The sequence below is a fragment of the Moschus berezovskii genome, chromosome 15 (assembly GCF_049115385.1).
Source record: "Moschus berezovskii isolate FMDL1 chromosome 15, NW_MosBer_1.0, whole genome shotgun sequence".
Taxonomy (NCBI): Eukaryota; Metazoa; Chordata; class Mammalia; order Artiodactyla; family Moschidae; genus Moschus; species Moschus berezovskii.
This window is the reverse complement of record NC_142474.1, coordinates 55,314,485-55,338,617: the sequence shown is the minus strand read 5'-3', so window position 1 is coordinate 55,338,617 and position 24,133 is coordinate 55,314,485. Positions and strand designations below refer to the sequence as shown.

The following is a 24,133-nucleotide window of genomic DNA, read 5'->3' as shown; positions in this document are numbered from 1 at the left end:
TATATATAATAGTTTGCATCTGCTAATCCCAAACTCCCTTTCCTTCCTTCACCAATCTCCTCCCCCTTCGCAACCACAAGTCTGTCCTCTATGTCTGTGAGTCTATTTCTGTTTTTTGGATAAGTTCATTTGTGTCATATTTTAGAGTCCACGTATAAGCAATATCATATGGTATCTGTCTTTCTCTTTCTGACTTACATTACTGAGTATCATAATCTCTGGGTCCATCCATGTTGTTGTACCTGGCATTATTTCTTTCTTTTTTATGGCTAATAATGATAACCAGTAGTTTGTTCTTTATATCTGTGAGTCTGTTTCTTTTTTGTTATGTTCACTAGTTGTTTTTTTAATTTCTTAGATTACACATATAAGTGACAGCATACAGTATTTGTCTTTCTCTGACACTGTCACTGAGCATAATACTCGTGTGGTTACTAATGGCAAAAAACGTCATTCTTTTTTAGGGCTGAATAGCATTCCATTGTATATATACATACCAGATCTTCTTTATTCATTCATCTGCCAGTTGACATTTAGGTTGTTTCCACTGGCTTTTGCAAGTAGTGCTACTATGAACGCACATGTATCTTTTCAAATTATAGTTTTGTCTGGATATATGCCCAGGAGTGGAATTGCTGGATCATTTGGCAACTTGAAGCAAATGCAATCCCTAAACAAATAAGATGTTTTGAATCAGCTGACTTTAGTTAATTTTCAAATAATTTTTCTACAGCAGTATTTAAGGTATAATTTACATACAATAAATTTTACCTTAAATACTGCTGTAGAAAAAGTATTTGAAAATAAAATGCCAAGATCTTAATTATACTGCTAGATGAACTGGACAATCATATTCACCCATGTAACCATCACCCTGATCAAGATATAGGACATTTCCATACCCTAGAACGTTCCCTCTAACTGCCCTTCAGTTTCCCTCTTCCACCTGCCACACAGAGCCAGCCACGTCTACAATGGGTACCATATTCTTATGTGACCAGAAAATGGAACCAAAGATGATTTTACAATTTAAATCTGATAAAATAGCACTAAGACCCATTAAGCTCCATGTTGCCTGCAGCTGGTCTTAATAAGTTTCTATCCTTTATCAAAAACTTGTCTAGAGACTTTCTGGGTAGTCCAGTAGTTAAGAATCCATGTTCCATTGCAGGGGACGAGGGGTCGGTCCCTGGTCAGGGAACTAAGATCCCACATGCCTCTGGGCAACTAGGCCTGCATGCTACAACTGGAGAGCCTGCACACCTCAATGAAGACCCAGCACAGCCAAAATAAATAAGCTTGTCTAATATGTGATAGGAAGAAAGGCAAAGGACCTTGAGCTTGTTTCAATTAACAGTGTGAGTGTAGATGTGTGTGTGTGTGCGCTCAGTTGCTCAATCATGTTCAACTCTTGGCGACCCCATGGACTATAGCCCTCCAGGATCCTCTGTCCATGGGGTTCTCCAAACGAGAATACTGTCCATGGGATTCTCCAGGCAAGAATACTAGAGTGGTTTGCCATCTCCTACTTCAAGGGATCTTCCCAACCCAAGAATCAAACCTGTGTCTTCTCCGTCTCCTGTATTGGCAGGTGGATTCTTCATCACTGAGTCACCTGGGAAGCCCAAGGAGGTAAAGTAATTTACAGTTAAATACAAAGTTTACTGTTTAAAAAGCTTCTGATTTTACCAGGTCATCATTTGAGTTGAAGTTGGGAATTAGGTAAGCTAAACATCTTTTCTTTTGTCCTAATCCAACATTTTTTTTATTGGAGTATAGTTGTTTTGCAATGTTCTGTTAGTTTCAGGTATTATAGAAAAGTGAATTAGTTATACACATACATATAGCCACTTTTTAAAAAATTCTTTTCCCATATAGCCCTTTATAGAGTAATTGAGTAGAGTTCCCTGTGCTACACAGCACGTTCTTCTTGGTTATCTATTTTATCCATAGGAGTGTGTATCAATCCTAATCTCCCAATTTATCCTTCCCCCCTCCCCCCACCCTCAGTAACCATAAGACTGTTTTCTACATCTGTGACTCTGTTTCGTAGATAAGTTCATTTGTGCCCCTTTTTTTTATATTCCACATATAAACAATATACAAATGTCATATAATATTGCTTATATGTGGATATATAAATAAATATATAAAGAAAAGGGGGCCTGGAGAATTTCAGGACTGTATAGTCCATGGGGTCGCCAAGAGTCAGACATGACTGAGAGACTTTCACTTTTCACTATATGATATTTGTCAAAGTGAAAGAGGAGAGTGAAAAAGTTGGCTTAAAACTCAACATTCAGAAAACTAAGATCATGGTATCTGGTCCCATCACTTCATGGGAAATAGATGGAGAAACAGTGGAAACAGTGTCAGACTTTAATTTTTTGGGTTCCAAAATCACTGCAGATGCTGATTGCAGCCATGAAATTAAAAGACGCTTACTCCTTGGAAGGAATATGACCAACCTAGATAGCATATTAAAGAGCAGAGACATTACTTTGCCAACCAAGGTCCATCTAGTCAAGGCTATGGTTTTTCCAGTGGTCATGTATGGATGTGAGAATTGGACTGTGAAGAAAGCTGATCGCTGAAGAATTGATGCTTTTTAAGTGTGGTGTTGGACTGCAAGGAGATCCAACCAGTCCATTCTAAAGATCAATCCTGAGTGTTCATTGGAAGGACTGATGCTAAAGCTGAAACTCCAATACTTTGGCCACCTCATGTGAAGAGTTGACTCACTGGAAAAGACTCTGATGTTGGGAGGGATTGGGGGCAGGAGGAGACGGGGACAACAGAGAATGAGATAGCTGGATGGCATCACCGACTCGATGGACATGAGTTTAAGTGAACTCCGGGAGTTGGTGATGGACAGGGAGGCCTGGCGTGCTGTGATTCATGGGGTCGCAAAGAGTCGGACACGACTGAGTGACTGAACTGAACTGAACTGAATGCAACATATTTAATTAAAAATGAGTATACAGATAACTTCTGAGCACTCTCTTCCTACTTAGAATCAATTTACTCCACTGATTTTTCAGTGGTTCACTTTTCCCAGTTTAAGGAGATAAGCAGTGGTAATTCACATACAAGAAAATTATGAGAAAGGTACTTGTAGGTTTTGGTACACTGCAGATTTAAGAAACCACTAATACTAACAGTTCTACTCATAAACCCAGGTAACCAATTCTGAAGTGTCATATCCAAACAAAATGTCTGAGACCACACATATTGAAATTCCTGGTTCCTGTCAATGCATCCATATCCTAAAGAGGCATTTTGTCTCTAATTACAGCCAAAGGTGCGCTGGCTTCCAGGAATCAGAGTTCTGTTTGGGGGTGTGTCGCTGCATACTTGGGTGCCAGTTCTTTGATGAGATTCACGTAGTCAGTTTTTTCTGCACAGGCCCTGCATTCTTCTCCCCAGCCATGCAGTATCTGCTTCAGCTCTGCTACTCTCCTCTTGGACAGGTCCACTGATGCCAAGTCCAGCTTCTTTTCTTCATGACAAAAAGGAAAGGCATCCATTAAAAAAAAAAAACAACCCAAAAACTAAGAAAAGCAAATGGTGTTACTTATCTTGGTACTGTCTACCCTGTGATCCAAAGTGGGGAAGAGTTCCAAGGTCTATGGAAACCAAGACATACCTAAGAAAAATGTATCATATACAAAGCTATTAGGATAACTCATGATCTATCAGATTTCCTCTCCATGGAATCATACTTGCTGCAAAACGAGGACCTATGCGGTGTTCGTAAAACGAATAGCACCGCATCCTAATTGCTACTTTCCCTACTTTTAAGGCAAAAAGAAGGGAATCAAGAGGGTGGTGCCTTGGGATGGCCTTGTGTGTGTGGCCAACTGAAAGCCATGGATTGTAATTTACTAGAAAGTTATGGTTCACTTTTTCTTTTTTTTCAGTTTTTTTTTTAATGTGGACCATTTTTAAAGTCATTATTGAATTTGTTAAAATATTGCTTGTTTCATGTTTTGTTTGTTGGCTGTGAGGCATGTGGGATCTTAGCTCCCCAACCAAGAATTGAACTTGTACCCCCTGCATTGGAAAGTGAAATCTTAACCACTAGGCTGCCAGGGAAAGCGCATGGTTCAGTTTTTATAGAAAGATATGTCTGAGGTAAAATGGATAAGCATATATATTACAAAGCACTAATACAAATTAGTCTTTAATACAAATTTAAAGAATTTAAATACAATTTTAAAATATAAATTTAAAGAATATAAATACAATATAAAGAATTTAAGCTAGTTTTTAAATACAAATTTAAAGAAACCCAAACACATGAATGAAATTAGGAGCATTCTCACCAATCCTTAGCTATTTTGGATCTCAGCTTAAACTCACCTGATCCCCCCTCACCTACCGAGATTACCAAGCCACACAGAGTTGATTTACAATCCTTTGGGGTATACCAACTTCTCTAATGCTGGTGCTTCTGTGCCAGCCAATCTGGTTCCTAACATTCTTGCCAATAGTATCTGTCACCAGCATCTAACTCCTCTAGCAAGACTATTGTTTTCCTGTTTACAGATTATCTTCAGAGGATGTCAAGAATTCAGCTACTGCTCTATTGCCAAGCCCAAAAATAGAAAACAAAAATTAAGCTCATCTATAATATACTCATGACTATGATTTCTGTCTCAGAAAGGGGCAGTTTTTCTCTTTCAAAGGAAAGTGTCCTCCCCACCTACCCAGCCACTAGGTGCATGCTTGCTCATAGCTACAGCACTTCAGATGACTTCTTCAACTATTAGTTCTGGGACTTCTCTGGCTGTCCAGTGGTTGAGACTACACACTTCCACTGCAAGGGGCATAGATTTGATCCTGGGTCGGGGAACTAAGATCACACATGCTGCATGGTGTAGCTAAAATATTTTTTAAAAATTAGTGGCATCCTAGGACTTTTTCAGTTGAACATCTCTGAAGCATTTCTTTTTGACCCCTACATAAAAGAACATGGCATTTAAAAGCCTTTTAATAACCTAACATAGCTGTCAAGTGACTTATCAAAATTTTCCAGTAAGTGTATCCTAATTTAAAAGTTGAATTTTAGACTTAGGAATAAACTTAATCAAGGAGGTCAAAGATCTGTACACAGAAAATGACAAGACTTTGATGAAAGAAATTGAAGAAGACACAAACAAATGGAAAGAGATCCCATATTTATGGTTTGGAAGAATTCAGAATGTCCATACTGGGCTTCCCTGGTGGTACAATGGATAAGAATCCACCTGCCCATGCAGGGGACACAGTTTCAATCCAAGAAGATTCCACATGCCACGGAGCAGCTGAGCTCTTGGGCCACAACTATTCAGCCTATGCTCTAGAGCACATCAAGTGCAACTATCAAGCCTGTGCACTGCAATTACTGAAGTCTGCATGCCTAGAGCCTGTGTTCTGCAATAGGAGGAGTTGAGTATTTGACTATGGCGTGCTTAATCATGTCTGACTCTTTGTGACCCCATAGACTAGCCCACCAGGCTCCTCTGTCCATGGGATTTGCCAGGCAAGAATACTAGAGTGGGTTGCCATTTCTTACTCCAAGAGATCTTCCCCACCCAGGGATCGAACCCACGTCTCCTGAGTCTCCTTCATTGGCAGTTGGATTCTTTACCACTGAGCCACCTGGGAAGCCCTCTGCAACAAAAGAAGCCACCGCGATGGGAAGCCTGCACACTCCAACTAGAGAAAAGTCCAAATAAAGCAAGACCCACAGCACAGCCAAAAATAAATAACATGAAGGTTTTTTTTTAAATTAATTGTCTATACTATCCAAAGCAATCTATAGAACCAATGTAATCCCTGCTAAAATGCCAGTGGCACTTTTGCAGAGATAGAAAAAAAAAAAAGTCCTAAAATTTGTATGGAATCACAAAGGACCCCGAATAGTCAAAGCAGTCCTGAGAAAGAACAAAATGGTGAAGACAGTTAATAATGCTGTATTGTATATTTGAAACTTGCCAAGAGGGTAGAGCTTAAATATTCTCATCACAAGAAAGGAAGGATAATTAGATGATATAATGGAGCTGTTCGCTAACCATCACAATTGGTAATTACATGATTATGATGGAGATATTAGCTAACGTGGTTATCATATTACACTATATAAGTTTATCAAATCAACATATTTTACACCTTAAACTTACACACTTTTATATGTCAATTATATCTCAGTGAGGCTGGAAATAAATCAAAGTTGTATATAAAGACTTTTTTATTTGGAGGGTCACTACACTCTGTGCTCCAGAGAATTCTTACATTTGTGTGTGTGTGTGTGTGTATTTTGAATTTAAACTTTTTATTTTAATTGGTGTGTAGCCAATTAACAATATTTTGATAGTGTCAGGTGCACAGGAGAGGGACTCAGCCATACATATGCATGTATTCATTCTTTCCCAAATTTCCCTCCCATCCAGGCTGCCACATGACGTTGAGCAGAGTTCCCTGTGCTATACAATGGGTCCCTGTTGGTTATCCATTTTAAATATAGCAGTGTGTAAATTTCAATACCAAACTTCCTAACTATCTTTTTCTGCCACCCTTCCCCAACTGGTAACCATAAATTCGAGAATCTTTACAATTTTTAATAATGATTCCTATTCTTTTAAAAAACAGAGAAAGCAGAAACATCCTCTCAGGTTCGAAACCAAATAACACCTTCCTGATTGAAAACATTCCAAATCTACACTTACCTTATTTTAATTTCATGGCTGATATGACAGAATACCTTTAAGAGTATAAGCTTTTATAGCCCAAATTTTAGTATTCCACAGCTCAAAGGCCCTTGTTCAATATCAACTTTTTCACCAAAAAGAAGCTGGGAAAAGTTTAGAACTAGTGGTCTATTCAAGATAAATGGTTGAAGGAGAAAATTACTTTCTTTTAGGTGCTGGTAGTTTCTTCAGGTTATTCTGGAGAACTTATCATTTGATATCAATTTAAAAAGAAAATTCTCTATGGCACCCTAAAGCTACAGGGGAAAGGTTGATATCAAAAGTAAATCCAGTCCATGGCTCCCCAGGGGCCTCTAGTGGTCAGCATTGCTGAAACATTAGTTAAGTATTAATTTCTTCTCAATAATATCTGATGAATTTTTCTATTATTCAAGGAGCCCAGTAAGGTACCTTGCTCATAGCAGAAATTATTCAAAAGTAATGTGCTAAATGAAAGAATTACTACAGTTTTGTCCCTTTGGGGACTGTTTTTTCTACAGACTCAGTGATTCCTCCTTCTTCTTCATTATTTGGAAGCCAAGAAAAAGATGCTAGTTCATCATCACCACCCTGGAAGTTAGGGCTTGCCCTTGCCCAGCTGAGAAACAGGTTGTCTTTGATATCTTCCAAACATTAAACCTTTTTAAAGCCAGATGTGTAGCTATGGAACACAGGCATATTACACAGCTATGTTGGACTTGGGTGCTAATTACTTAGGTAGTTTAAAATACTATGCCATGTATGTAACGTGAAACAATGACATAAACAAAAGAAATGGACTTTTCCTGGTGGAACTGCAGGGGTTAAAGGATAGGCTAAAGGCGAAATTCCCCGGCCTTCTGTAAGCCCTATCCATCTACCCCAAAGGCTGGCCCAGATACAAGTTATCTGTATAAGAATAGATATATGTATGTAAAATTTATAAGGCCAAGGATAACATTTTAAATAGGACATCTTCCATTTCTGGCTGTTTATTTTTGGCACCCTTGATAAGTCTATTTCATCAGGCAAAATCTGATTTGATGTGATTAACCTATTTCCTAAAAGTTAAACCTGGCAGAGTGATAGACCTCAGAAGAATGTTAGAGCCCCATTTAAAACTTCAGGGTCCTTACGTTACCTTTGGGTAGATGCACCTTTGGTCTTATTAGGTTCAGTTCAGTCAGTTCAGTTCAGTCGCTCAGTCGTGTCCGACTCTCTGCGACGCCATGAATCACAGCACGCCAGGCCTCCCTGTCCATCACCAACTGCCAGGGTTCACTCAAACTCATGTCCACAGAGTCAGTGATGCCATCCAGCCATCCCATTCTCTGTCGTCCCCTTCTCCTCCTGCCCCCAACCTTGCCCAGCATCAGAGTCTCTTCCAGTGAGTCAACTCGTCGCATGAGGTTGCCAAAGTATTGCAGTTTCAGCTTTAGCGTCAGTCCTTTCAATGAACACCCAAGATTGATCTCCTTTAGAATGGACTGGTTGGATCTCCTTGCAGTCCAAGGGACTCTCAAGAGTCTTCTCCAGCACCACAGTTCAAAAGCATCAATTCTTTGGCGATCAGCTTTCTTCACAGTCCAACTCTCACATCCATACATGACCACGGGAAAAACCATAGCCTTGACTAGACGGACCTTGGTTGGCAAAGTAATGTCTCTGCTTTTTAATATATACTATCAAGGTTGGTCATAACTTTCCTTCCAAGGAGCAAGCGTCTTTTAATTTCATGGCTGCAATCAGCATCTGCAGTGATTTTGGAGCCCAAAAAAATAAAGTCTGACACTGTTTCCACTGTTTTTCCATCTATTTCCTATGAAGTGATGGGACCAGATGCCATGATCTTTGTTTTCTGAATGTTGAGCTTCAAGCCAACCTTTTCACTCTCCTCTTTCACTTTCATCAAGAGGCTTTTGAGTTCCTCTTCACTTTCTGCCATAAGGGTAGTATCATCTGCATATCTGAGGTTATTGATATTTCTCCCAACAATCATTCTTCCAGCTTGTGCTTCTTCCAGCCCAGCGTTCCTCATGATGTACTCTGCATAGAAGTTAAATAAGCAAGGTGACAATATACAGCCTTGACGTACTCCTTTTTTCCTATTTGGAACCAGTCTGTTGTTCCATGTCCAGTTCTGACTGTTGCTTCCTGACCTGCATACAGGTTTCTCAAGAGGCAGGTCAGGTGGTCTGGTATTCCCATCTCTTTCAGAATTTTCCACAGTTTATTGTGATCCACACAGTCAAAGACTTTGGCATAGTCAATGAAGCAGAAATAGATGTTTTTCTGGAACTCTCTTGCTTTCTCCATGATCCAGCGGATATTGGCAATTTGATCTCTGGTGCCTCTGCCTTTTCTAAAACCTGCTTGAACATCTGGGAGTTCACGGTTCACATATTGCTGCTGCTGCTGCTGCTGCTAAGTCATTTCAGTCGTGTCCGACTCTGTGTGACCCTATAGACGGAAGCCCACCAGGCTCCTCCCATCCCTGGGATTCTCCAGGCAAGAACACTGGAGTGGGTTGCCATTTCCTTCTCCAATGTGTGAAAGTGAAAGTGAAGTTGCTCAGTCGTGTCCGACCCTTAGCGACCCCACAGACTGCAGCCTACCAGGCTCCTCCATCCATGGGATTTTCTAGGCAATAGTACTGGAGTGGCTTACCATTGCCTTCTCCTCACATATTGCTACCAAGAGCTAATTCACCATGAATAGCTCCCTTGATTTTTTTTTTTTATTGGCCATACCACATGGCATGTGCGATCTTAGTTTCCTGATCAGGGATTCAACCCATGCCCCTTGCATTGAAAGGGCAGAGTTTTAACCACTGGACCGCCAGGGAAGCCCCTCCCTTGATATTTTGAACTTTTCCTTGACATATGTAGTTGAAAATGTCTTGGTGATTTAAGAGTTTAAATTTTGCCATTTGGGTGGGCAGTTTCACCTAATGCTGATTGTGCCAGAATTCATTTTTCTCTCCTGAAAGAAGCTCAGACAACACTGGATACCATCCAGTAGCCCAGCATCCTATTAGCAAGTGTAGAATTCCTTTTCTTCTAACACTGATTGTTTACAAACCTGGCCCCATGTTTAGGGAATTGCCAATACATTGGACATTTGGGGGAAAAACATTAAACTCCATTATACCATATTTCAGCTCACAGATCTGACTGTCCATCTTCTTCAGCTTCTCACAAATCTTTGCTGCAGGCATGTGCACACTCATCGGGCGAGTGACCTCACTTAGGATCTTAGTAGCAGCATCTTTTGTTGCTCCTAGATAGTAGCACTGAAGGGGAACGAAGAGAATTTAGGGTCCCAGACACTGGAAAAAGCAAGCAGTATAATTTCAAGAAGTGAGAATGAGGTTAACCTAGTTTTCATGGCCCAGGTCTTAAATTTAACCCCTACTCACCAAGACAGGAGAAAACAATGACTCCATTCCCATGATCAGCCTAATTAGAAGTGCCCTGAAATTCACATTAAACTTAAAGACTAATGATAAAAGATAACAGTTGCTAAATGTTTTGTCTGTGTCAGATGCTGCTCTCAGGGTTTTAAAGGTATTGATGTATTTAATTCTCATAACAAGCCTGTGACATTAGTACTAGAACTTTCCCTATTTCACACCCAAGCCAACTGGAGGTCACCCAACCAGCAAGTAGAAGAGACTGAATTAATTAAAAAATCTAGCCTTCTGGCTCTGGGGTCCATGCCCTGTTCCATCATGTTGTACTGCCTTTCAAGCTACCTGAAAAGCATTTTACACTTAAAAATATAAACCTTAATGGTGCAGACAAATGCTGAGATTTTTATAGTGTGTCAGTGGTGAGCAGTTAACAAGGCAAATTTAACTGACAGATTCAATACAACAATTTTAAGCAAAGCAAATTAGCCCAAGATTGTCTTTAGTCTATAAAGACAGTATATTTGAACAAGTCTTTTGTGTTTACCCAGGAAACACCTTTTCAAGATAATAAAAAATACTTATTAATTATTCATAAATAATGATGTAAAAATATTTTGATAGGTTTCACTAATTGTCTTCATTAGAAATTAAAAGTCTACCCACACTTAACTCAGGACAGTAAATAAATTCTCATTAGGAATTCAATTGTATAGTAAATAATTTCATTTAAGAAATCATGGAATTGGTTGCCTGTGTTTTTTTCAAAAAGCCAAATGAAGCCAGACATATTCTAGGTGAAAATACATTGACTCCATTTTCCTGAAAGATCAATTTTTGCTGGGCTTCTACCGGGAACATGCTTGGGGCAAGCATTCAAACAGGAGAACATTAAACTCAAGATAAGAAATGAAACAGTTAGCAGTTTTCTCCAAGCACAGGGGAGAAATGAAAGGTTAAAATTGACCATACCAGGCGGTTTTCTTTTCCTTTGACATCCAAGCAAAAGTTGATCAATTCTTTTTCTATGGTGTCCAGAGAAAAGTTGACTCCTCTGGCTATCAAGGAGTTGTAGAATCGACTCAAGAATTCTTGACATACTATAAGGAACAAAGAAATTATGTATTTGTGTATTTATGTATAATATCACCACTACCACACCTATGTACATGTCCCTCCCACCAAATAAAAAAGTATGATTCAATGCATTGTGACAACAAATTCATATTATAAGTAAGAATGGTTTGGGGTCTGTACCAATTAGCTTAGTATTGGGCCTTGAATAACATAAGCTTGTTGAATCAATCCAGTCTATGAAATCAAGTTCCACTCTCAAATATGAGAATTTCCCACCTAATATGAGAATGTCACTAACCCTATAGGAACATATATCCAGCCTCCTCTGGGACATGATGCTAGGGACAGCTTTGGTAAAGCACAGAGAAGAACCAGAGTATGCATCTTGAATGAAGCTCCTTGGTAGTCTGCATCTGTGTCTTTGTTCCAGTTTGAACCCCTATCTAGACAAGCATATTCAGTCCTAGGGTCCAAAGTCAGTGAAGAGGTGACGATCAGAAGAGGCACAGGCAATAAAAACAACCCTAGTTACTGGCTGTTGGCGCCATTCTGAGTACTTTATGTGGATGAACTCATTCCAGTCTCAGAACAGAGCTCTGATGTAGCACATTTCTACCCCTGTTTTACAGATGAAGAGGCTGAGTCAGAGAGAGGCCAATGAACTTGCCCAGTAAATGGTGGAGGCAAACTGATCCCAGGAGGTCTTACTCTGGTCCACAGCCTCATCCACTAGGTTATTCTGCAACAGGAGGAGCTGCTTTCCCATGTTGCTGGCTCAAAGGGGCAGGTATGTGGTCCAAGCAAGCTGAGAAGGAGATGGAGACCAGAGCTTATGCTGGAACAAAGCAGCCCTAATATTAGAAAGAGAATTTTAGGGGAATATCATAAGGAAGGGCAGCAAATTCTATGGTTGTTATTTAGTCACTTAGTCGTGTCCAGCTCTTTGCAACCCTATGAACTGTAGTCCACCAGGCTCCTCTTTCCATGGGATTTCCCAGGCAAGAATACTGGAATGGGTTGCCATTTCCTTCTCTAAGGGATCTTCCCAAACCAGCAATCAAACCTGTGTCTCCTGCGTCTCTTGCATTGCTGGCAGATACTCTACTGCTGAGCCATCAGGGCTCATTAAAAATTCCAAAAAGTTTTGTCAAATCAGATTTGACGAACTGACCCAAAAATACATATGAAAAAACAAGAGCAAATGAAAGCCAAGAAATTTCTGAAAAAGGAGCATGGGGAGTAGATCTTACTGATATCAAGACAATTCTAAAGCTATAGCATTTAAAACATGGTGGGACTGGCACAGGAAAAAAAAGCCGCTGGACAAAAGTGAGACTAGAAACAAATGCAGAAATCTAGAGGAGCTTGGTGTAGGATGGAATCTATGTTAAAAATCAGTGGGGGAAAAAATGCACAAGTCAATAAATGATATTCGGACCATTTACCATGGGAGAAGTTCAACTTAGATCCCTATCGGAAACTACACAAATGTGAATCCCAGGAGAATAAAGACATATGAGAAAAGCCACAAAACAAGTTTTGGAAGAAAGCATCTTCTTCATGGCATCGGGATACGGAAGAATTTCTTAAAGATACCAAACCAGGGACTGTACATTTAATTACATCAAAATTAACCACTTTTGTAAATGCAAAATGAATCATAAGCAAATGATAAGACAAGCCACAAACTGGAGGAAGGTATTTACAACTTACATAACTGACAAAGTATTAATATTCCAAACACATTTTTGCTGTGGTCATACCCTTAGGTCCAGTCATTACCAGTGACTATAACTTCTCTGTATTCTCCGTGGAAATATTTCGTTGTCTGATCTTCGCCCCCATCTGCCCAGCTCACATCCTCTAACATCCCAGCACCAGCGATTCTCTGACCCCGCCAGGTCACATCGATTCTGCTGCTTCTCTACCATGTTTCCGCACCCAGCTTAGATTCTGTGGCTCAACATTATGATTACTCCTTTTCACACAAATTCAACTCCCTTGCATTTCTCTCCTTTGTTGGACTCACCCAGCAAAATAACGCTGGTTGAAACCTCTTTCCACCCGCTTGACACCTACACTCACTTAACATGGCTGGGGGAAACTGTACCACCAGGCTCACTGGTCTCGCTGTTAATTCATGACTGCTGATTTCAATGAGCCACCAGTGCTGCCAACGATCCCACTGCTTGGACCTCACCCATACTCTATCCCACTCCCAAAAGGGCGACTACACAGCAGCTGTCTAGCAAGCCTTGCCTAACACCTCCACTCCATCGTCATGGTTGATCCTGCGTCCCATTTCTTTGAGGGGCTAAAAAAAGCAACAAAAGAGAACTCTCATTTGCCTCTGTCACCACCTCGACTACACAGCAGAGTCTACTTTAACTCTATGAATGAAGTGTGACAACTCTCCCACCTGCTACGTAGATCCTATCAGCTCCCTGATCCTGCACCTCTGCCCTCCCTCTTTCCTGTATTGTTCCCATGAACATGTTGTTAAGTCTCACATCTTAAAAGCAACAAAATCTCCCTCAACACCCCTCCCCAACACCAAACACCATCCCATTTCTTTAAGAAAATTACTCTAAATTTTATACTTGTTTCCAAGTCTCTATTTTTAGTTTAAAATATTTATTATAGGTTTTTCTGTAGAAAAGCAAGATTTAATTCTTTTGCCCAAACCCATCTCCTGTAAAAAAAGCATTTGGTTGGGTATTTTTATGTAGCCTTAAAATCTTTGTAAGGACAGGGAAGCCTCCATGCTGCAGTTCATGGGTTCGCAAAGAGTCAGACACGACTTAGCAACTGAACAACAGCAACAATCTTTGTCTTCTAACTTGAGTATTTACAACTTAATACTTAAAAAATATAATAATGCCACCTGCAGGAAAAGAGCTACAACATTTTTTTTAAAGATAAAGTTTAAAATCTGGTTAGTGAAATTATTAAACTGCCCGTAAACTAGGAACATTGTTTTCAGCAGTTCCATCCACACCTTCTAGAACTGAAGTTGGTTCCACATTACCTGCTCCTCTTGATTTTGGATGGAAAAAAAGACACCAGATTAGCCTTGCTGGTGTCAGGACCAGGAAGAATTGCTACCTAGGAATAAGATACACGTTATAATGTGTTGAGACTTTAAGAATAACCAGAAGTTCTTGAATAAATGTAGGCTAAACTTCATCATTCTAATTTTATTTTTACTATTGCCTTAAATAAATTAGTTCCCAACTCCATACTCAGAGGTGGTTTAGTAGTGATTCAGTGCTTGGGCTCTGAAGCCAAACTTTCTGGGTCCAAATCCTAGCTTTACTATTTAATATTTATTAGCTGTGACTTCAGACCTTTCAACGTTGAATAATCTGACAGTCTAATTGCCATTCCTTTGAAGTTTTGTCAGTCTTCTTTTTCTGTGCTTAAGATTTTCCTTTTGTGTTTTTCAGTTTCCTTCTTATGTGGTTAGATGTGGAATTATTTTTATTTATACTGTTTGGAATATGCTGGACTTCAAAATCTGCGGATGGGTGATTTTCATCAGTTTGGAAAAATGAGTTATCATCTCTTTTGCTCCATCCATAGCTCTTTCTTCTCCTTCTGGAAGTCCAGTTAAAATACATGGGAATTTTTCTCTTGATCCACATTGTACCTTTATCTCTGTTTTATACTTTTATTCTTGGAATCACTCAGTGTTTCCTTCTTGACAATTTCTTCAGTCTTCAACTCTCTAATTCTTCTCCTCAGCTCTGCCGAATCCACTATTAATCCCACTTATTTCTTATTTATTTGTTTGACTGTGCCAGGTCTTCGTTGCTGCATGTGGGTGTTCTCTAGTTTCAGTGCATGGGCTTCTCACTGCAGTGGTTTCTCTTATTGCAGAGCACGGGCTCTAGGTACACAGGCCTCAGTAGTTGCATTCGTGGGCTTCGTAGTTGTGGCACATGGGCTCAGTTGCTCTGAGGCATGTGGAATCTTTCCAAACCAGGGATCAAACCCATGTCCCCTGCTTGGGCAAGTGGACTCTCCAACACTGAACCACCAGGGAAGTCCTCATCCTACTAATTTCTGTTTGTGCATGCTTATTTGGTTCTTTTCCACATATGTTGGAAATATTTCTAATAGTCTTCTGCCCTTTATTCATATTTTCTATCCCTTCATTTCTTTACATATAATAAACATATTTTATATTCTGTGCCTGATAATTCTAATCCCTGAAGCCTTTCCAGGTATGCTGCCTCTGTCTCTTGTCTCAACTGGCTGACACTTAGGATGCTCTTCTTCCCATGTGTTTGTGACTTTTCTAATTGTGAGCTTTCTTTCTGAGAACTTTGTTGGAATTATTAGAATTTTGTGGGACTGGGTTGAAGGTAGATTCCTATCAGTGAGATTAACATTTGCTCATACCTACTTGAAATCCCTTTAAACTAAATTCTCAGTTTGAGATGTTTTGCATCACCCAGGTTGGCTGTGTACATTTGGACTTCAATGCCTATGTGTGGTAGCTTGTGAGTATGAGTGACTAGGAGGCATTTTTTGTTTTCCCTTTTATTCAGTAAAAAAGTTCAAGTACTACAATTCCCTTTAGTCTCTAGAGATGGTGGTCGAGTTGTGGTTATTTCCAGGTCACCTTTTATAATGAAGGTCTAGCTCTCTAGGGTTTCAAACTAATTGGAGGAGGATCCAGTTATTATGTGCCTAACTTGAGAAGGTTCTGGGCTATATCTTTATCCTTCTTTTTTATTTTATTCATTCTATTTTATAGCCATGAAAAATCTAACTTCCTATTGCCTGGGTGGCAAATACTCTCAAGAAAAATCCCAGCCTCAGGGGTCCCTTTACCTCTTTTGGTTCCCATTTTCACATTGTTTTTGGCCTCTGAGTATGCCTTCCTGGGCTTCCCTGGTAGCTTAGTGATAAAGAGCTCACCTGTCAATGTAGGAGACACAGGCTCTATCCCCAGGTTGGGAAGATCTCCTGAAGGACATGGTAATCCACTCCAGTATTCTTGCCTGGGAAATACCATGGTCAGAGAAGCCTAGCAGGCTACAGTCCATGGGGTTGCAAAACAGTCAGACATGACTTAGCAACTAAACAACAAACAAGAAGGTCTTCCTAACTTACACTTCATATCTTTCATTTTATCCAGTGTTTTTAGTTGTTTTCAGCTGAAGGACCAGAAATGTCCATTTTTAGAACATGATTTTTATGCTATTTAATAAGAACAGAACACTAAATATAATAGCCATGTCGTGGTTTTAACAAACATTTATTGAGCAATTAGTAAGTGCCTGACAGTATTCTATAGGCTGTTGGAAAAACAAAGTTCCTACTCTCAAGGATTATATTCTAGTAAATAAATAAAAGTCTCTTGTGGCTATGAAGGAATATCAACTTGGTAAGGAGGATAGAGGGTGACAGGGTAATAGTATTATTTTAAATGGGGTGGTCAGGTAAGGTCTCTCAGATAAAGTTGTGTTTGAGCAGAAAACCTAAGGAAATGGGAAAACAGATTAAGTGGACTGCTGGGGAGAAACTCTCCAGGCAGAGGGGAAAATGGGGCAGGCGTGTCCTTGGCAGCACCAGGAACAGTCAGGGAGCGAATACTGGGGAAGCAGAGTGATGAAGAGGGAGGGTAGTAGAAAACGAGGTCAAATAAACAGCAGGATGCCAGGTCACCTAGGGCCTTGGGGCCTTGGTAGGGGCTCCGGGTCCTGCTCTGAGAAGGGATGCCAATAAAGGTTTTGAGAAGAGTACAGTGGTCTGACATGACTTTTAAATTATGCCTCTGGAGGTTCTTCAGAGAATAGCCTGCAGCGGGGCAAGAAGGAAAGGAGGCAGAACAGTTTGCAGGTTCTTAAAATAGCTGCCTATCTTGGACCAGCGTAGGAACCTTGGAGGTAATGAGATGCTGGATGTATTTTGAAGGAAAAGCCAAAAGAATTTACTAATGGATTAGATGTGGCATGAGAGAGTCACAGAGGTGTGGGCAGAGACAGAAGTCGAGAATGACTTCAAGGATTTTGGCCTGAGATACTGTAAGAGTGGAGTTTGCCATTTGCTAAACTGGGAAGCTCAGCAGGAATTCAGTCTTTTTTTATGTATTTTTTTGTGTGTGTATAATAAAGTTTTAATAAAGTATAAAGGAGATAGAGAAAGCTTCTGACATAGACATCAGAAGGGGGCAGAAAGAGTACCCCCCTGCTAGTCTTCAGCTGGATGTTATATAGTCACTGCTGCTGCTGCTGCTAAGTCGCTTCAGTCGTGTCCGACTCTGTGCGACCCCATAGACGGCAGCCCACCAGGCTCCGCCATCCCCAGGATTCTCCAGGCAAGAACACTGGAGTGGGTTGCCATTTCCTTCTCCAATGTGTGAAAGTGAAAAGTGAAAGTGAAGTCGCTCAGTCATGTCCGACTAGTAGCGACCCCATGGACTGAAGCCCACCAGGCTCCTCTGTCCATGTGATTTTCTAGGCAAGAGTACTGGAGTGGCTTGCCATTGCCTTCTCCATATGTATTTTTATTTATTTGATTGCATCGGGTCTTAGTTGCAGCATGTGGGATCTAGTTCCCTGACCAGGGATCAAATCTAGGCCTCCTGCACTAGGAACGCAGAGTCTTAGCCACTGGACCCACCAGGGAAGTCCCAGGCATTAAGTCTAGACATACTTCAGTGAAGTTTGAGATAATTCTAGACAACTGTGACAACCAATTTTATATGCATCCACTTGGAGAGTGTTTTTGAATGAGATTAACATTTAGATCCATGAACTCTAGGTAAACGGATTGCCCTCCATGATGTGGATAAGCTTCTTCCAATCAGCTGAAGGCCTGAATAGAACAAAAATGATTGCCCTTCCCAAACATGAGGGATTTCTCCAGTAGACTGTCTTATGCACCATCAACTCTCCTGGGCCCCCAGTTGGGGCCACAATACAGACTTTAGATATCTGTCTCGATAATCAGGAAAGCCATTCCTTATAATACATCTATCTGTATGTATGTATCTATCTATCTTCTTGGTCTGTTTCTCTAGAGAATGCTAGAGAAACAGCGTTTGACACCGCAAACAGTAAGGAGCAGCTAGGTGTGTCCATCTGGAGTTATATGATTATATTCTTTGCAGCCAAAGATGGAGAAGTTCTATACAGTCAGCAAAAACAAGACTGGGAGCTGACTGTGGTTCAGATCATGAATTCCTTATTGCCAAATTCAGACTTATATTGAGGAAAGTAGGGAAAACTACTAGACCATTCAGGTATGACCTAAATCAAATCCCTTATGACTGTACAGTGGAAGTGACAAATAGATTCAAGGAATTAGATCTGATAGAGTGCCTGAAGAACTATGGGTGGAGGTTCGTGACATTGTACAGGAGGCAGTGGTCAAGACCATCCCAAAGAAAAAGAAATGCAAAAAGGGAAAATGGTTTTCTGAAAAGGCAAAAAGGCCTAACAAATAGCTATGAAAACAAGAGAAGCGAAAGGCAAAGGAGAAAAGGAAAGATATACCCATTTGAATGCAGAGTTCCAAAGAATAGCGAGAGACAAGAAAGCCTTCCTCAGATTTCAGTGCAAAGAAACAGAGGAAAACAATAGAATGGGAAAGCCTAGAGATCTCTTCAAGAAAATTAGAGACACCAAGGGAACATTTCATGCAAAGATGGGCACAATAAAGGACAGAGAAGGATCATCAAAAAAGCAAGAGAGTTCCAGAAAAACATCTACTTCAGCTTTAATGACTATGCCAAAGCCTTTGACTGTGTGGATCACAACAAACTCTGGACAATTATTAAAGAGACGGGAATATCAGACCACTTGACCTGCCTCCTGAGAAATCTGTATGCAGGTCAAGAAGCAACAGTTAGAACTAGACATGGAACAACAGACGGGTTCCCAATTGGGAAAGGAGTATGTCAAGGCTGTATGTTGTCACCCTGCTTATTTAATGTATATGCAGAGTACATCATGAGAAATGCTTGACTGGAGGAAATACAGGCTGGAAGCAAGATTGCCGGGAGAAATATCAATAACCTCAGATATGCAGATGACACCACCCTTATGGCAGAAAGTGAAGAACTAAGGAGCCTCTTGATGAAAGTGAAAGAGGAGAGTGAAAAAGTTGGCTTAAAGCTCAACATTCAGAAAACTAATCATGGCATCTGGTCCCATCACTTCATGGCAAATAGATGGGCAAACAGTGGAAACAGTGACAGACTTTACTTTGGGGGGCTCCAAAATCACTGCAGATGGTGACTGCAGCCATGAAATTAAAAGATGCTTGCTCCTTGGAAGAAAAGTTATGACCAACCTAGACAGCATATTAAAACTTTGTCAACAAAGGTCTGGCTAGGTAAAGCTGTGGTTTTTCCAGTAGTCATGTATGGGTGCGAGAGTTGGACTATAAAGAAAGCTGAGTGTGGAAGAATTGAAGCTTTTGAACTGTGATGTTGGAGAAGACTCTTGAGAGTCCCTTGGACTGCAAGGAGATCCAACCAGTCAATCCTAAAGGAAATCAGGCCTGAATATTCATTGGAAGGACAGATGCTGAAGCTGAAACTCCAATACTTTGGCTACCTGATGCAAAGAACTGAGTCATTGGAAAAGACCCTGATGCTGGGAAAGATTGAAGGCGGCAGGAGAAGGGGACGACAGAGGATGAGATGGTTGGATGGCATCACCGACTCAATAGACGTGAGTTTGAGTAACCTCCGGGAGTTGGTGATGGACAGGGAGGCCTGGAGTGCTGCAATCCATGGGCTCACAAAGAGTCGGACACGACTGAATGCCTGAACAATAAAATGATGTTAAAGGATGAGACCACAGGATAGGGAGAGATCCTAGGTCTCAGTGTGATGCAACTCCATTGTGTAGGAGTTGAAAAGATGTAAAGATCCAGAAAAGACTGAAATAAGAAGCCAATAAGGTAGGATGAGAACAAAGGAGTGTGTCCCAGGAGACAGTGAAGAAAGTGTTAAAAGGGAGAGAATGACTGATCAGCTGTGTCGAATGTTACTGATAGAATGTGGAAAACATGCATTTTGGTAAGTTTAATTAGCAAATAGACCAAGTATGCAAAAGAGATACCTGCTGTAGTGATCAATGCAGAAACCATCTTTAAAGCTTCCTGGTGACCTCTGATTCTCCTCTTCCTGCAAAAGAAACCCTGTGTTCTGATGCCTCAAAGCTCCTTCTCTATTCTCAAATACACCTTCAGATGATATCCACACTTCAACTGTTGCTCTGTCAGTGTATTACCTAGATGATGGAAGTTGGGAATTCTAACTTGCACTTTGAATGATATACTTTTGACTCACTAAAAGCTATATAACCTGTTATTGAAGCACTATATAACGCTTGTTCAACAGAATTGAACTATGCACCGTGGTAGCTGCTGGAGATGATGTGGGAAGAGAAACGGTCTTGACTGTCAAGGAAGGCACACATGGAGGAAGCCAAAATGATTTCTCAACACTATGAGACATGTACTAGACACAAAAGGGAGGCACCTCCCTGGAGGAAGTTGGAAGATCAGTTAAAGATACTACGTATGGGAATTATATGATTACTACCACACTAGGGGAAGGATGCAATTGTGGCTGCTGAAAATGGGGAAGGTTGGTAACAACGCACTGGAGCGGGGCAGAAGAAAGGAGCAGAGTCAATCAGAAGGTAGAATCAATAGCCCTAGTGTTTGATGGGTTTAGGGGGTCAGGGAGAGAAGTCTAGTCTAGTGGACTAGTTATATACTGGTGTCAGAGCATAACAGACTTAGGGGACTAAGAAGGAGAGGAGAAAATAATTTTGGTTTGTGACTCTGTTGAGTTTCAAGTAGAAGATATCTAAGTAGAGGTGTTCAGTTGTCAATTGAATGTAAGGTCTGGGACTCCAGAAAGGAGATGGGGTAGGTATAAACATCTGGGATTAATCAGACTGTGGGTAGGTCAATTCCAATTGCACAGAAGAGTGTGTAGACTGAGAAGAGAGGAGGGCAGAAAGCAGAATTCTGGAAAATTCTAATATTGAAGCCATGGCTAGAGAATTAGAAACTTACAAAGATACTGTCAAACAAATGAGCACAGAGACAGGAAGCAAAAGCAGGGGTAAAGCAGTATCATAGCCATGAAGAGAAGAAATTTTAAGGACTTCCCTGGCGATCCAGTGGTTAAGACTCAACCATTCCACTGCAGGGGGTGCAGGTTCCATCCCTGGTAGAGGAACTAACATCCACATGCCACCTGGCATGGCCAAAAGAGAGAGAAGAAATTTTCTGAAAGAGTCAGTGGTGTCCCATGCCAAAGAGAAGTCACAGTAAGAATGGAAATGATTCCTTGGGCTTACATGAAGAGAGTGAATTTCACTATAAATCAACTAACAAATTAGTTTAAGGATTCTGGCATGTATTTAACCAGATAACCATACTCCTTTTTCTTATGCTGTAGGGTTTCATTTATTAAAATTAGTCCCATAAGTGAATATATAATTATTTCAAAGTAAAAAAGAATTTTAATAGTCCCATAATACTATCGTTTAAATGAGATTCAGAAATATTTATTTTTTTTCAGTAAGCTTCACGTGACCTAAAACAATCAGAAACTTAAATATTCTCATGACTCAGGCAAATAAAATGAATGGATAAACCAATCCAAGTCTAGGAAAAACGAAAACCTAGAGAATATGAGTCCTTTCTGAAAACAGCAGCCACAGCCAATTCTCACTATATGGACAGATGGGCTAGTCTTGACCGGTAACCTGGTTTTCAAGATAAATCAGAAATCTGAATTTTTTAATATGACATCTCCCAATTTCAAAATAAAGCCAATTAATTTTGATGTTTTGTCAGTTTTTCTTATTGATAAAAGAAATCAGTAGTGTCCCATGCCACAGAGTAGTCATGATAAGAATGAAAATTTGCCCTACATTATATGTAGTATAGGATTTTAATTTTATACATTGATGGGAAGTTAATTGGCTAATGATAAAGACTCATAAGCAGAAACAGACCCAGATCTAGACTTTTTCGTTTTGTTCTAAAACCAGTATTTCCTTCACTATGATTCTACAGTGTTAACAAAAGGGAACACACACCCAGGTTAGTCAGACATGCCAGTTAATAACCACAAAATGCTGTAATAAATTCAAGTTAGAAGCTTCAGATTTAATTAATCCATATGCTCTGGCTCTTCTGAAATGTTTGTAAGTAGAAACTCCAGAAACTAAACTGCTGATGATTAATCCAATGAATTGTTTATGCCTTGTAAGTTATACTTTATACGTGTAGGACCTAGTTAAGTTATACGGGACCTTTAAATAAAGTTACGATATTTAGCTGAGTAACTAACTACCTGTATCTAAAGTTTGATAATAACATCATGTAGGTATTTTAAATTTCTGGAGAAAAGCTTAATTATTGCAGGGTCGACAGAAAACTGGACTCCAATTGTGAAGACTTCTATTCACTTATATGGTACAGTCTGTAGTTACCCATTCATTCAACATGTATTGTGAAGCTACCATTTCCTGTTATGTGGGAAAAGATTTTCAGGCTTCGGGATGAGTGAAGGATATACATCTAAGGTAATTATTTCAATGAATTAAACACGAGGTAAGTGCTCCAGTAGTCCAGGAGGAAGGAGCTGAAAATGAAAGTGAAAATCGCTCAGTCGTGTCCGACTCTTTGCGACCCCATAGACTATACAGTCCATGGAATTCTCCTGGCCAGAATACTGGAGTGAGTAGCCTTTCCCTTCTCCAGGGGATCTTCCCAATCCAGGGATCGAACCCAGGTCTCCCGCCTTGCGGGCAGATTCTTTACCAGCTGAGCCACAAGGAAAACCCAGACAGGGAGGAGCTAGCACCGCTAATTATCTTCTTTGATCTTATTCACAGCCCTCTGAGATAGGTATTATCACGTTGATTTTTCAAGTACCAGTTACAGTGCCAGTTGGAGCCAGAAGGCTGAGTGGGACGTAGACCCATATATTCTAGCTGCAAGTCCACAGAGGAGATTCTGTGAACAGAAAATCACTCGTTATTCTGTATTCCTCCTCTTTCTAACGAGTTAAAGTACTCCTTTGTAAAGCACCTTTTCCCTGTGAAGTCCTAACAAATGTTAATTCTGTCCTCAGATTTAAGCCATTTCACCTCAATTACAGTTTGTCACGTTTTGTCTTTTTGGGAGTTACAAACTAATTTGAACTTGAAAGACTTCTGTGCAAATACAAGTGTTGCCAGTTAGGGCAGCACGTACCTCTGCAGATAGACGTGTGTGCACAAAATCGAGTCCAAATCTAAACGCACTGCGGCGGTTTAATAGAGCAAGACCAAGAACGCAATCTGAAGGCGTCTCTGGGCCCAGCTCGAACTTTTGCCCAGGCTTGGACGAAGGCGATCAGAAACCAGGGCCAGGGCCCGCATTCCTAAGTGCAGTGTTATTTATAGCCAAGGCTGGGAGACGCCAAAGCTAACAACAGCTGAGCTGTGACCTGGTGCCACCGCCATGCAAGCAGGTCTCACACCGCTCACCTTCACAGTCGGCGCCCGGGATCCCCCCGGCCTCCTGGCCCTGCGCCCGCCCCGGGTTAGAGACCCAAAGTCCGGCGCAAAAGGCCACCATTGCGGCTGCGCCGCCGCACCACATGCTGAGCCAGCAGTTTCAAACTCCTCGCTACCTGCGAAAAGAACAGCTGCGAGAGTATAGCCCGCAGGACGAAGCAGCGCGGAGCCTGGAATGCAATGAATCTACCCGGAGTTGCTAAGACAAATGACGCTACTCAACCGTGAGTTTCCATTGGCTCTCAAGAAAAGAGGGTGGGACGAAGGAGCCGTTTCGTTCGCCCATTCTCCGACCTGCGCGTGCGCAATATCGCTCAAGCTGTGCTGCCCCAGCGGGGCGGGGAGAGACTCACAATAGCTAATCGCCGACTGCGCGACAGAAAAGG

The 24,133-nt window shown here is 40.8% G+C and overlaps 1 protein-coding gene across 1 annotated transcript; it reads right to left on the bottom strand.

Annotated features, from left to right (window-relative positions):
* Positions 1–2,153: 2,153 nt before the first annotated feature.
* Positions 2,154–24,092, bottom strand: CDNF (cerebral dopamine neurotrophic factor). The gene is made up of 4 exons (XM_055429094.2): positions 23,718–24,092; positions 11,092–11,219; positions 9,861–10,002; positions 2,154–3,499 (listed from the first exon to the last, which is right to left on the bottom strand). The coding sequence occupies exons 1-4, from the start codon at positions 23,830–23,832 to the stop codon at positions 3,321–3,323; spliced, it is 564 nt and encodes a 187-aa protein (XP_055285069.2). The 5' UTR covers positions 23,833–24,092; the 3' UTR covers positions 2,154–3,320.
* Positions 24,093–24,133: the final 41 nt, after the last annotated feature.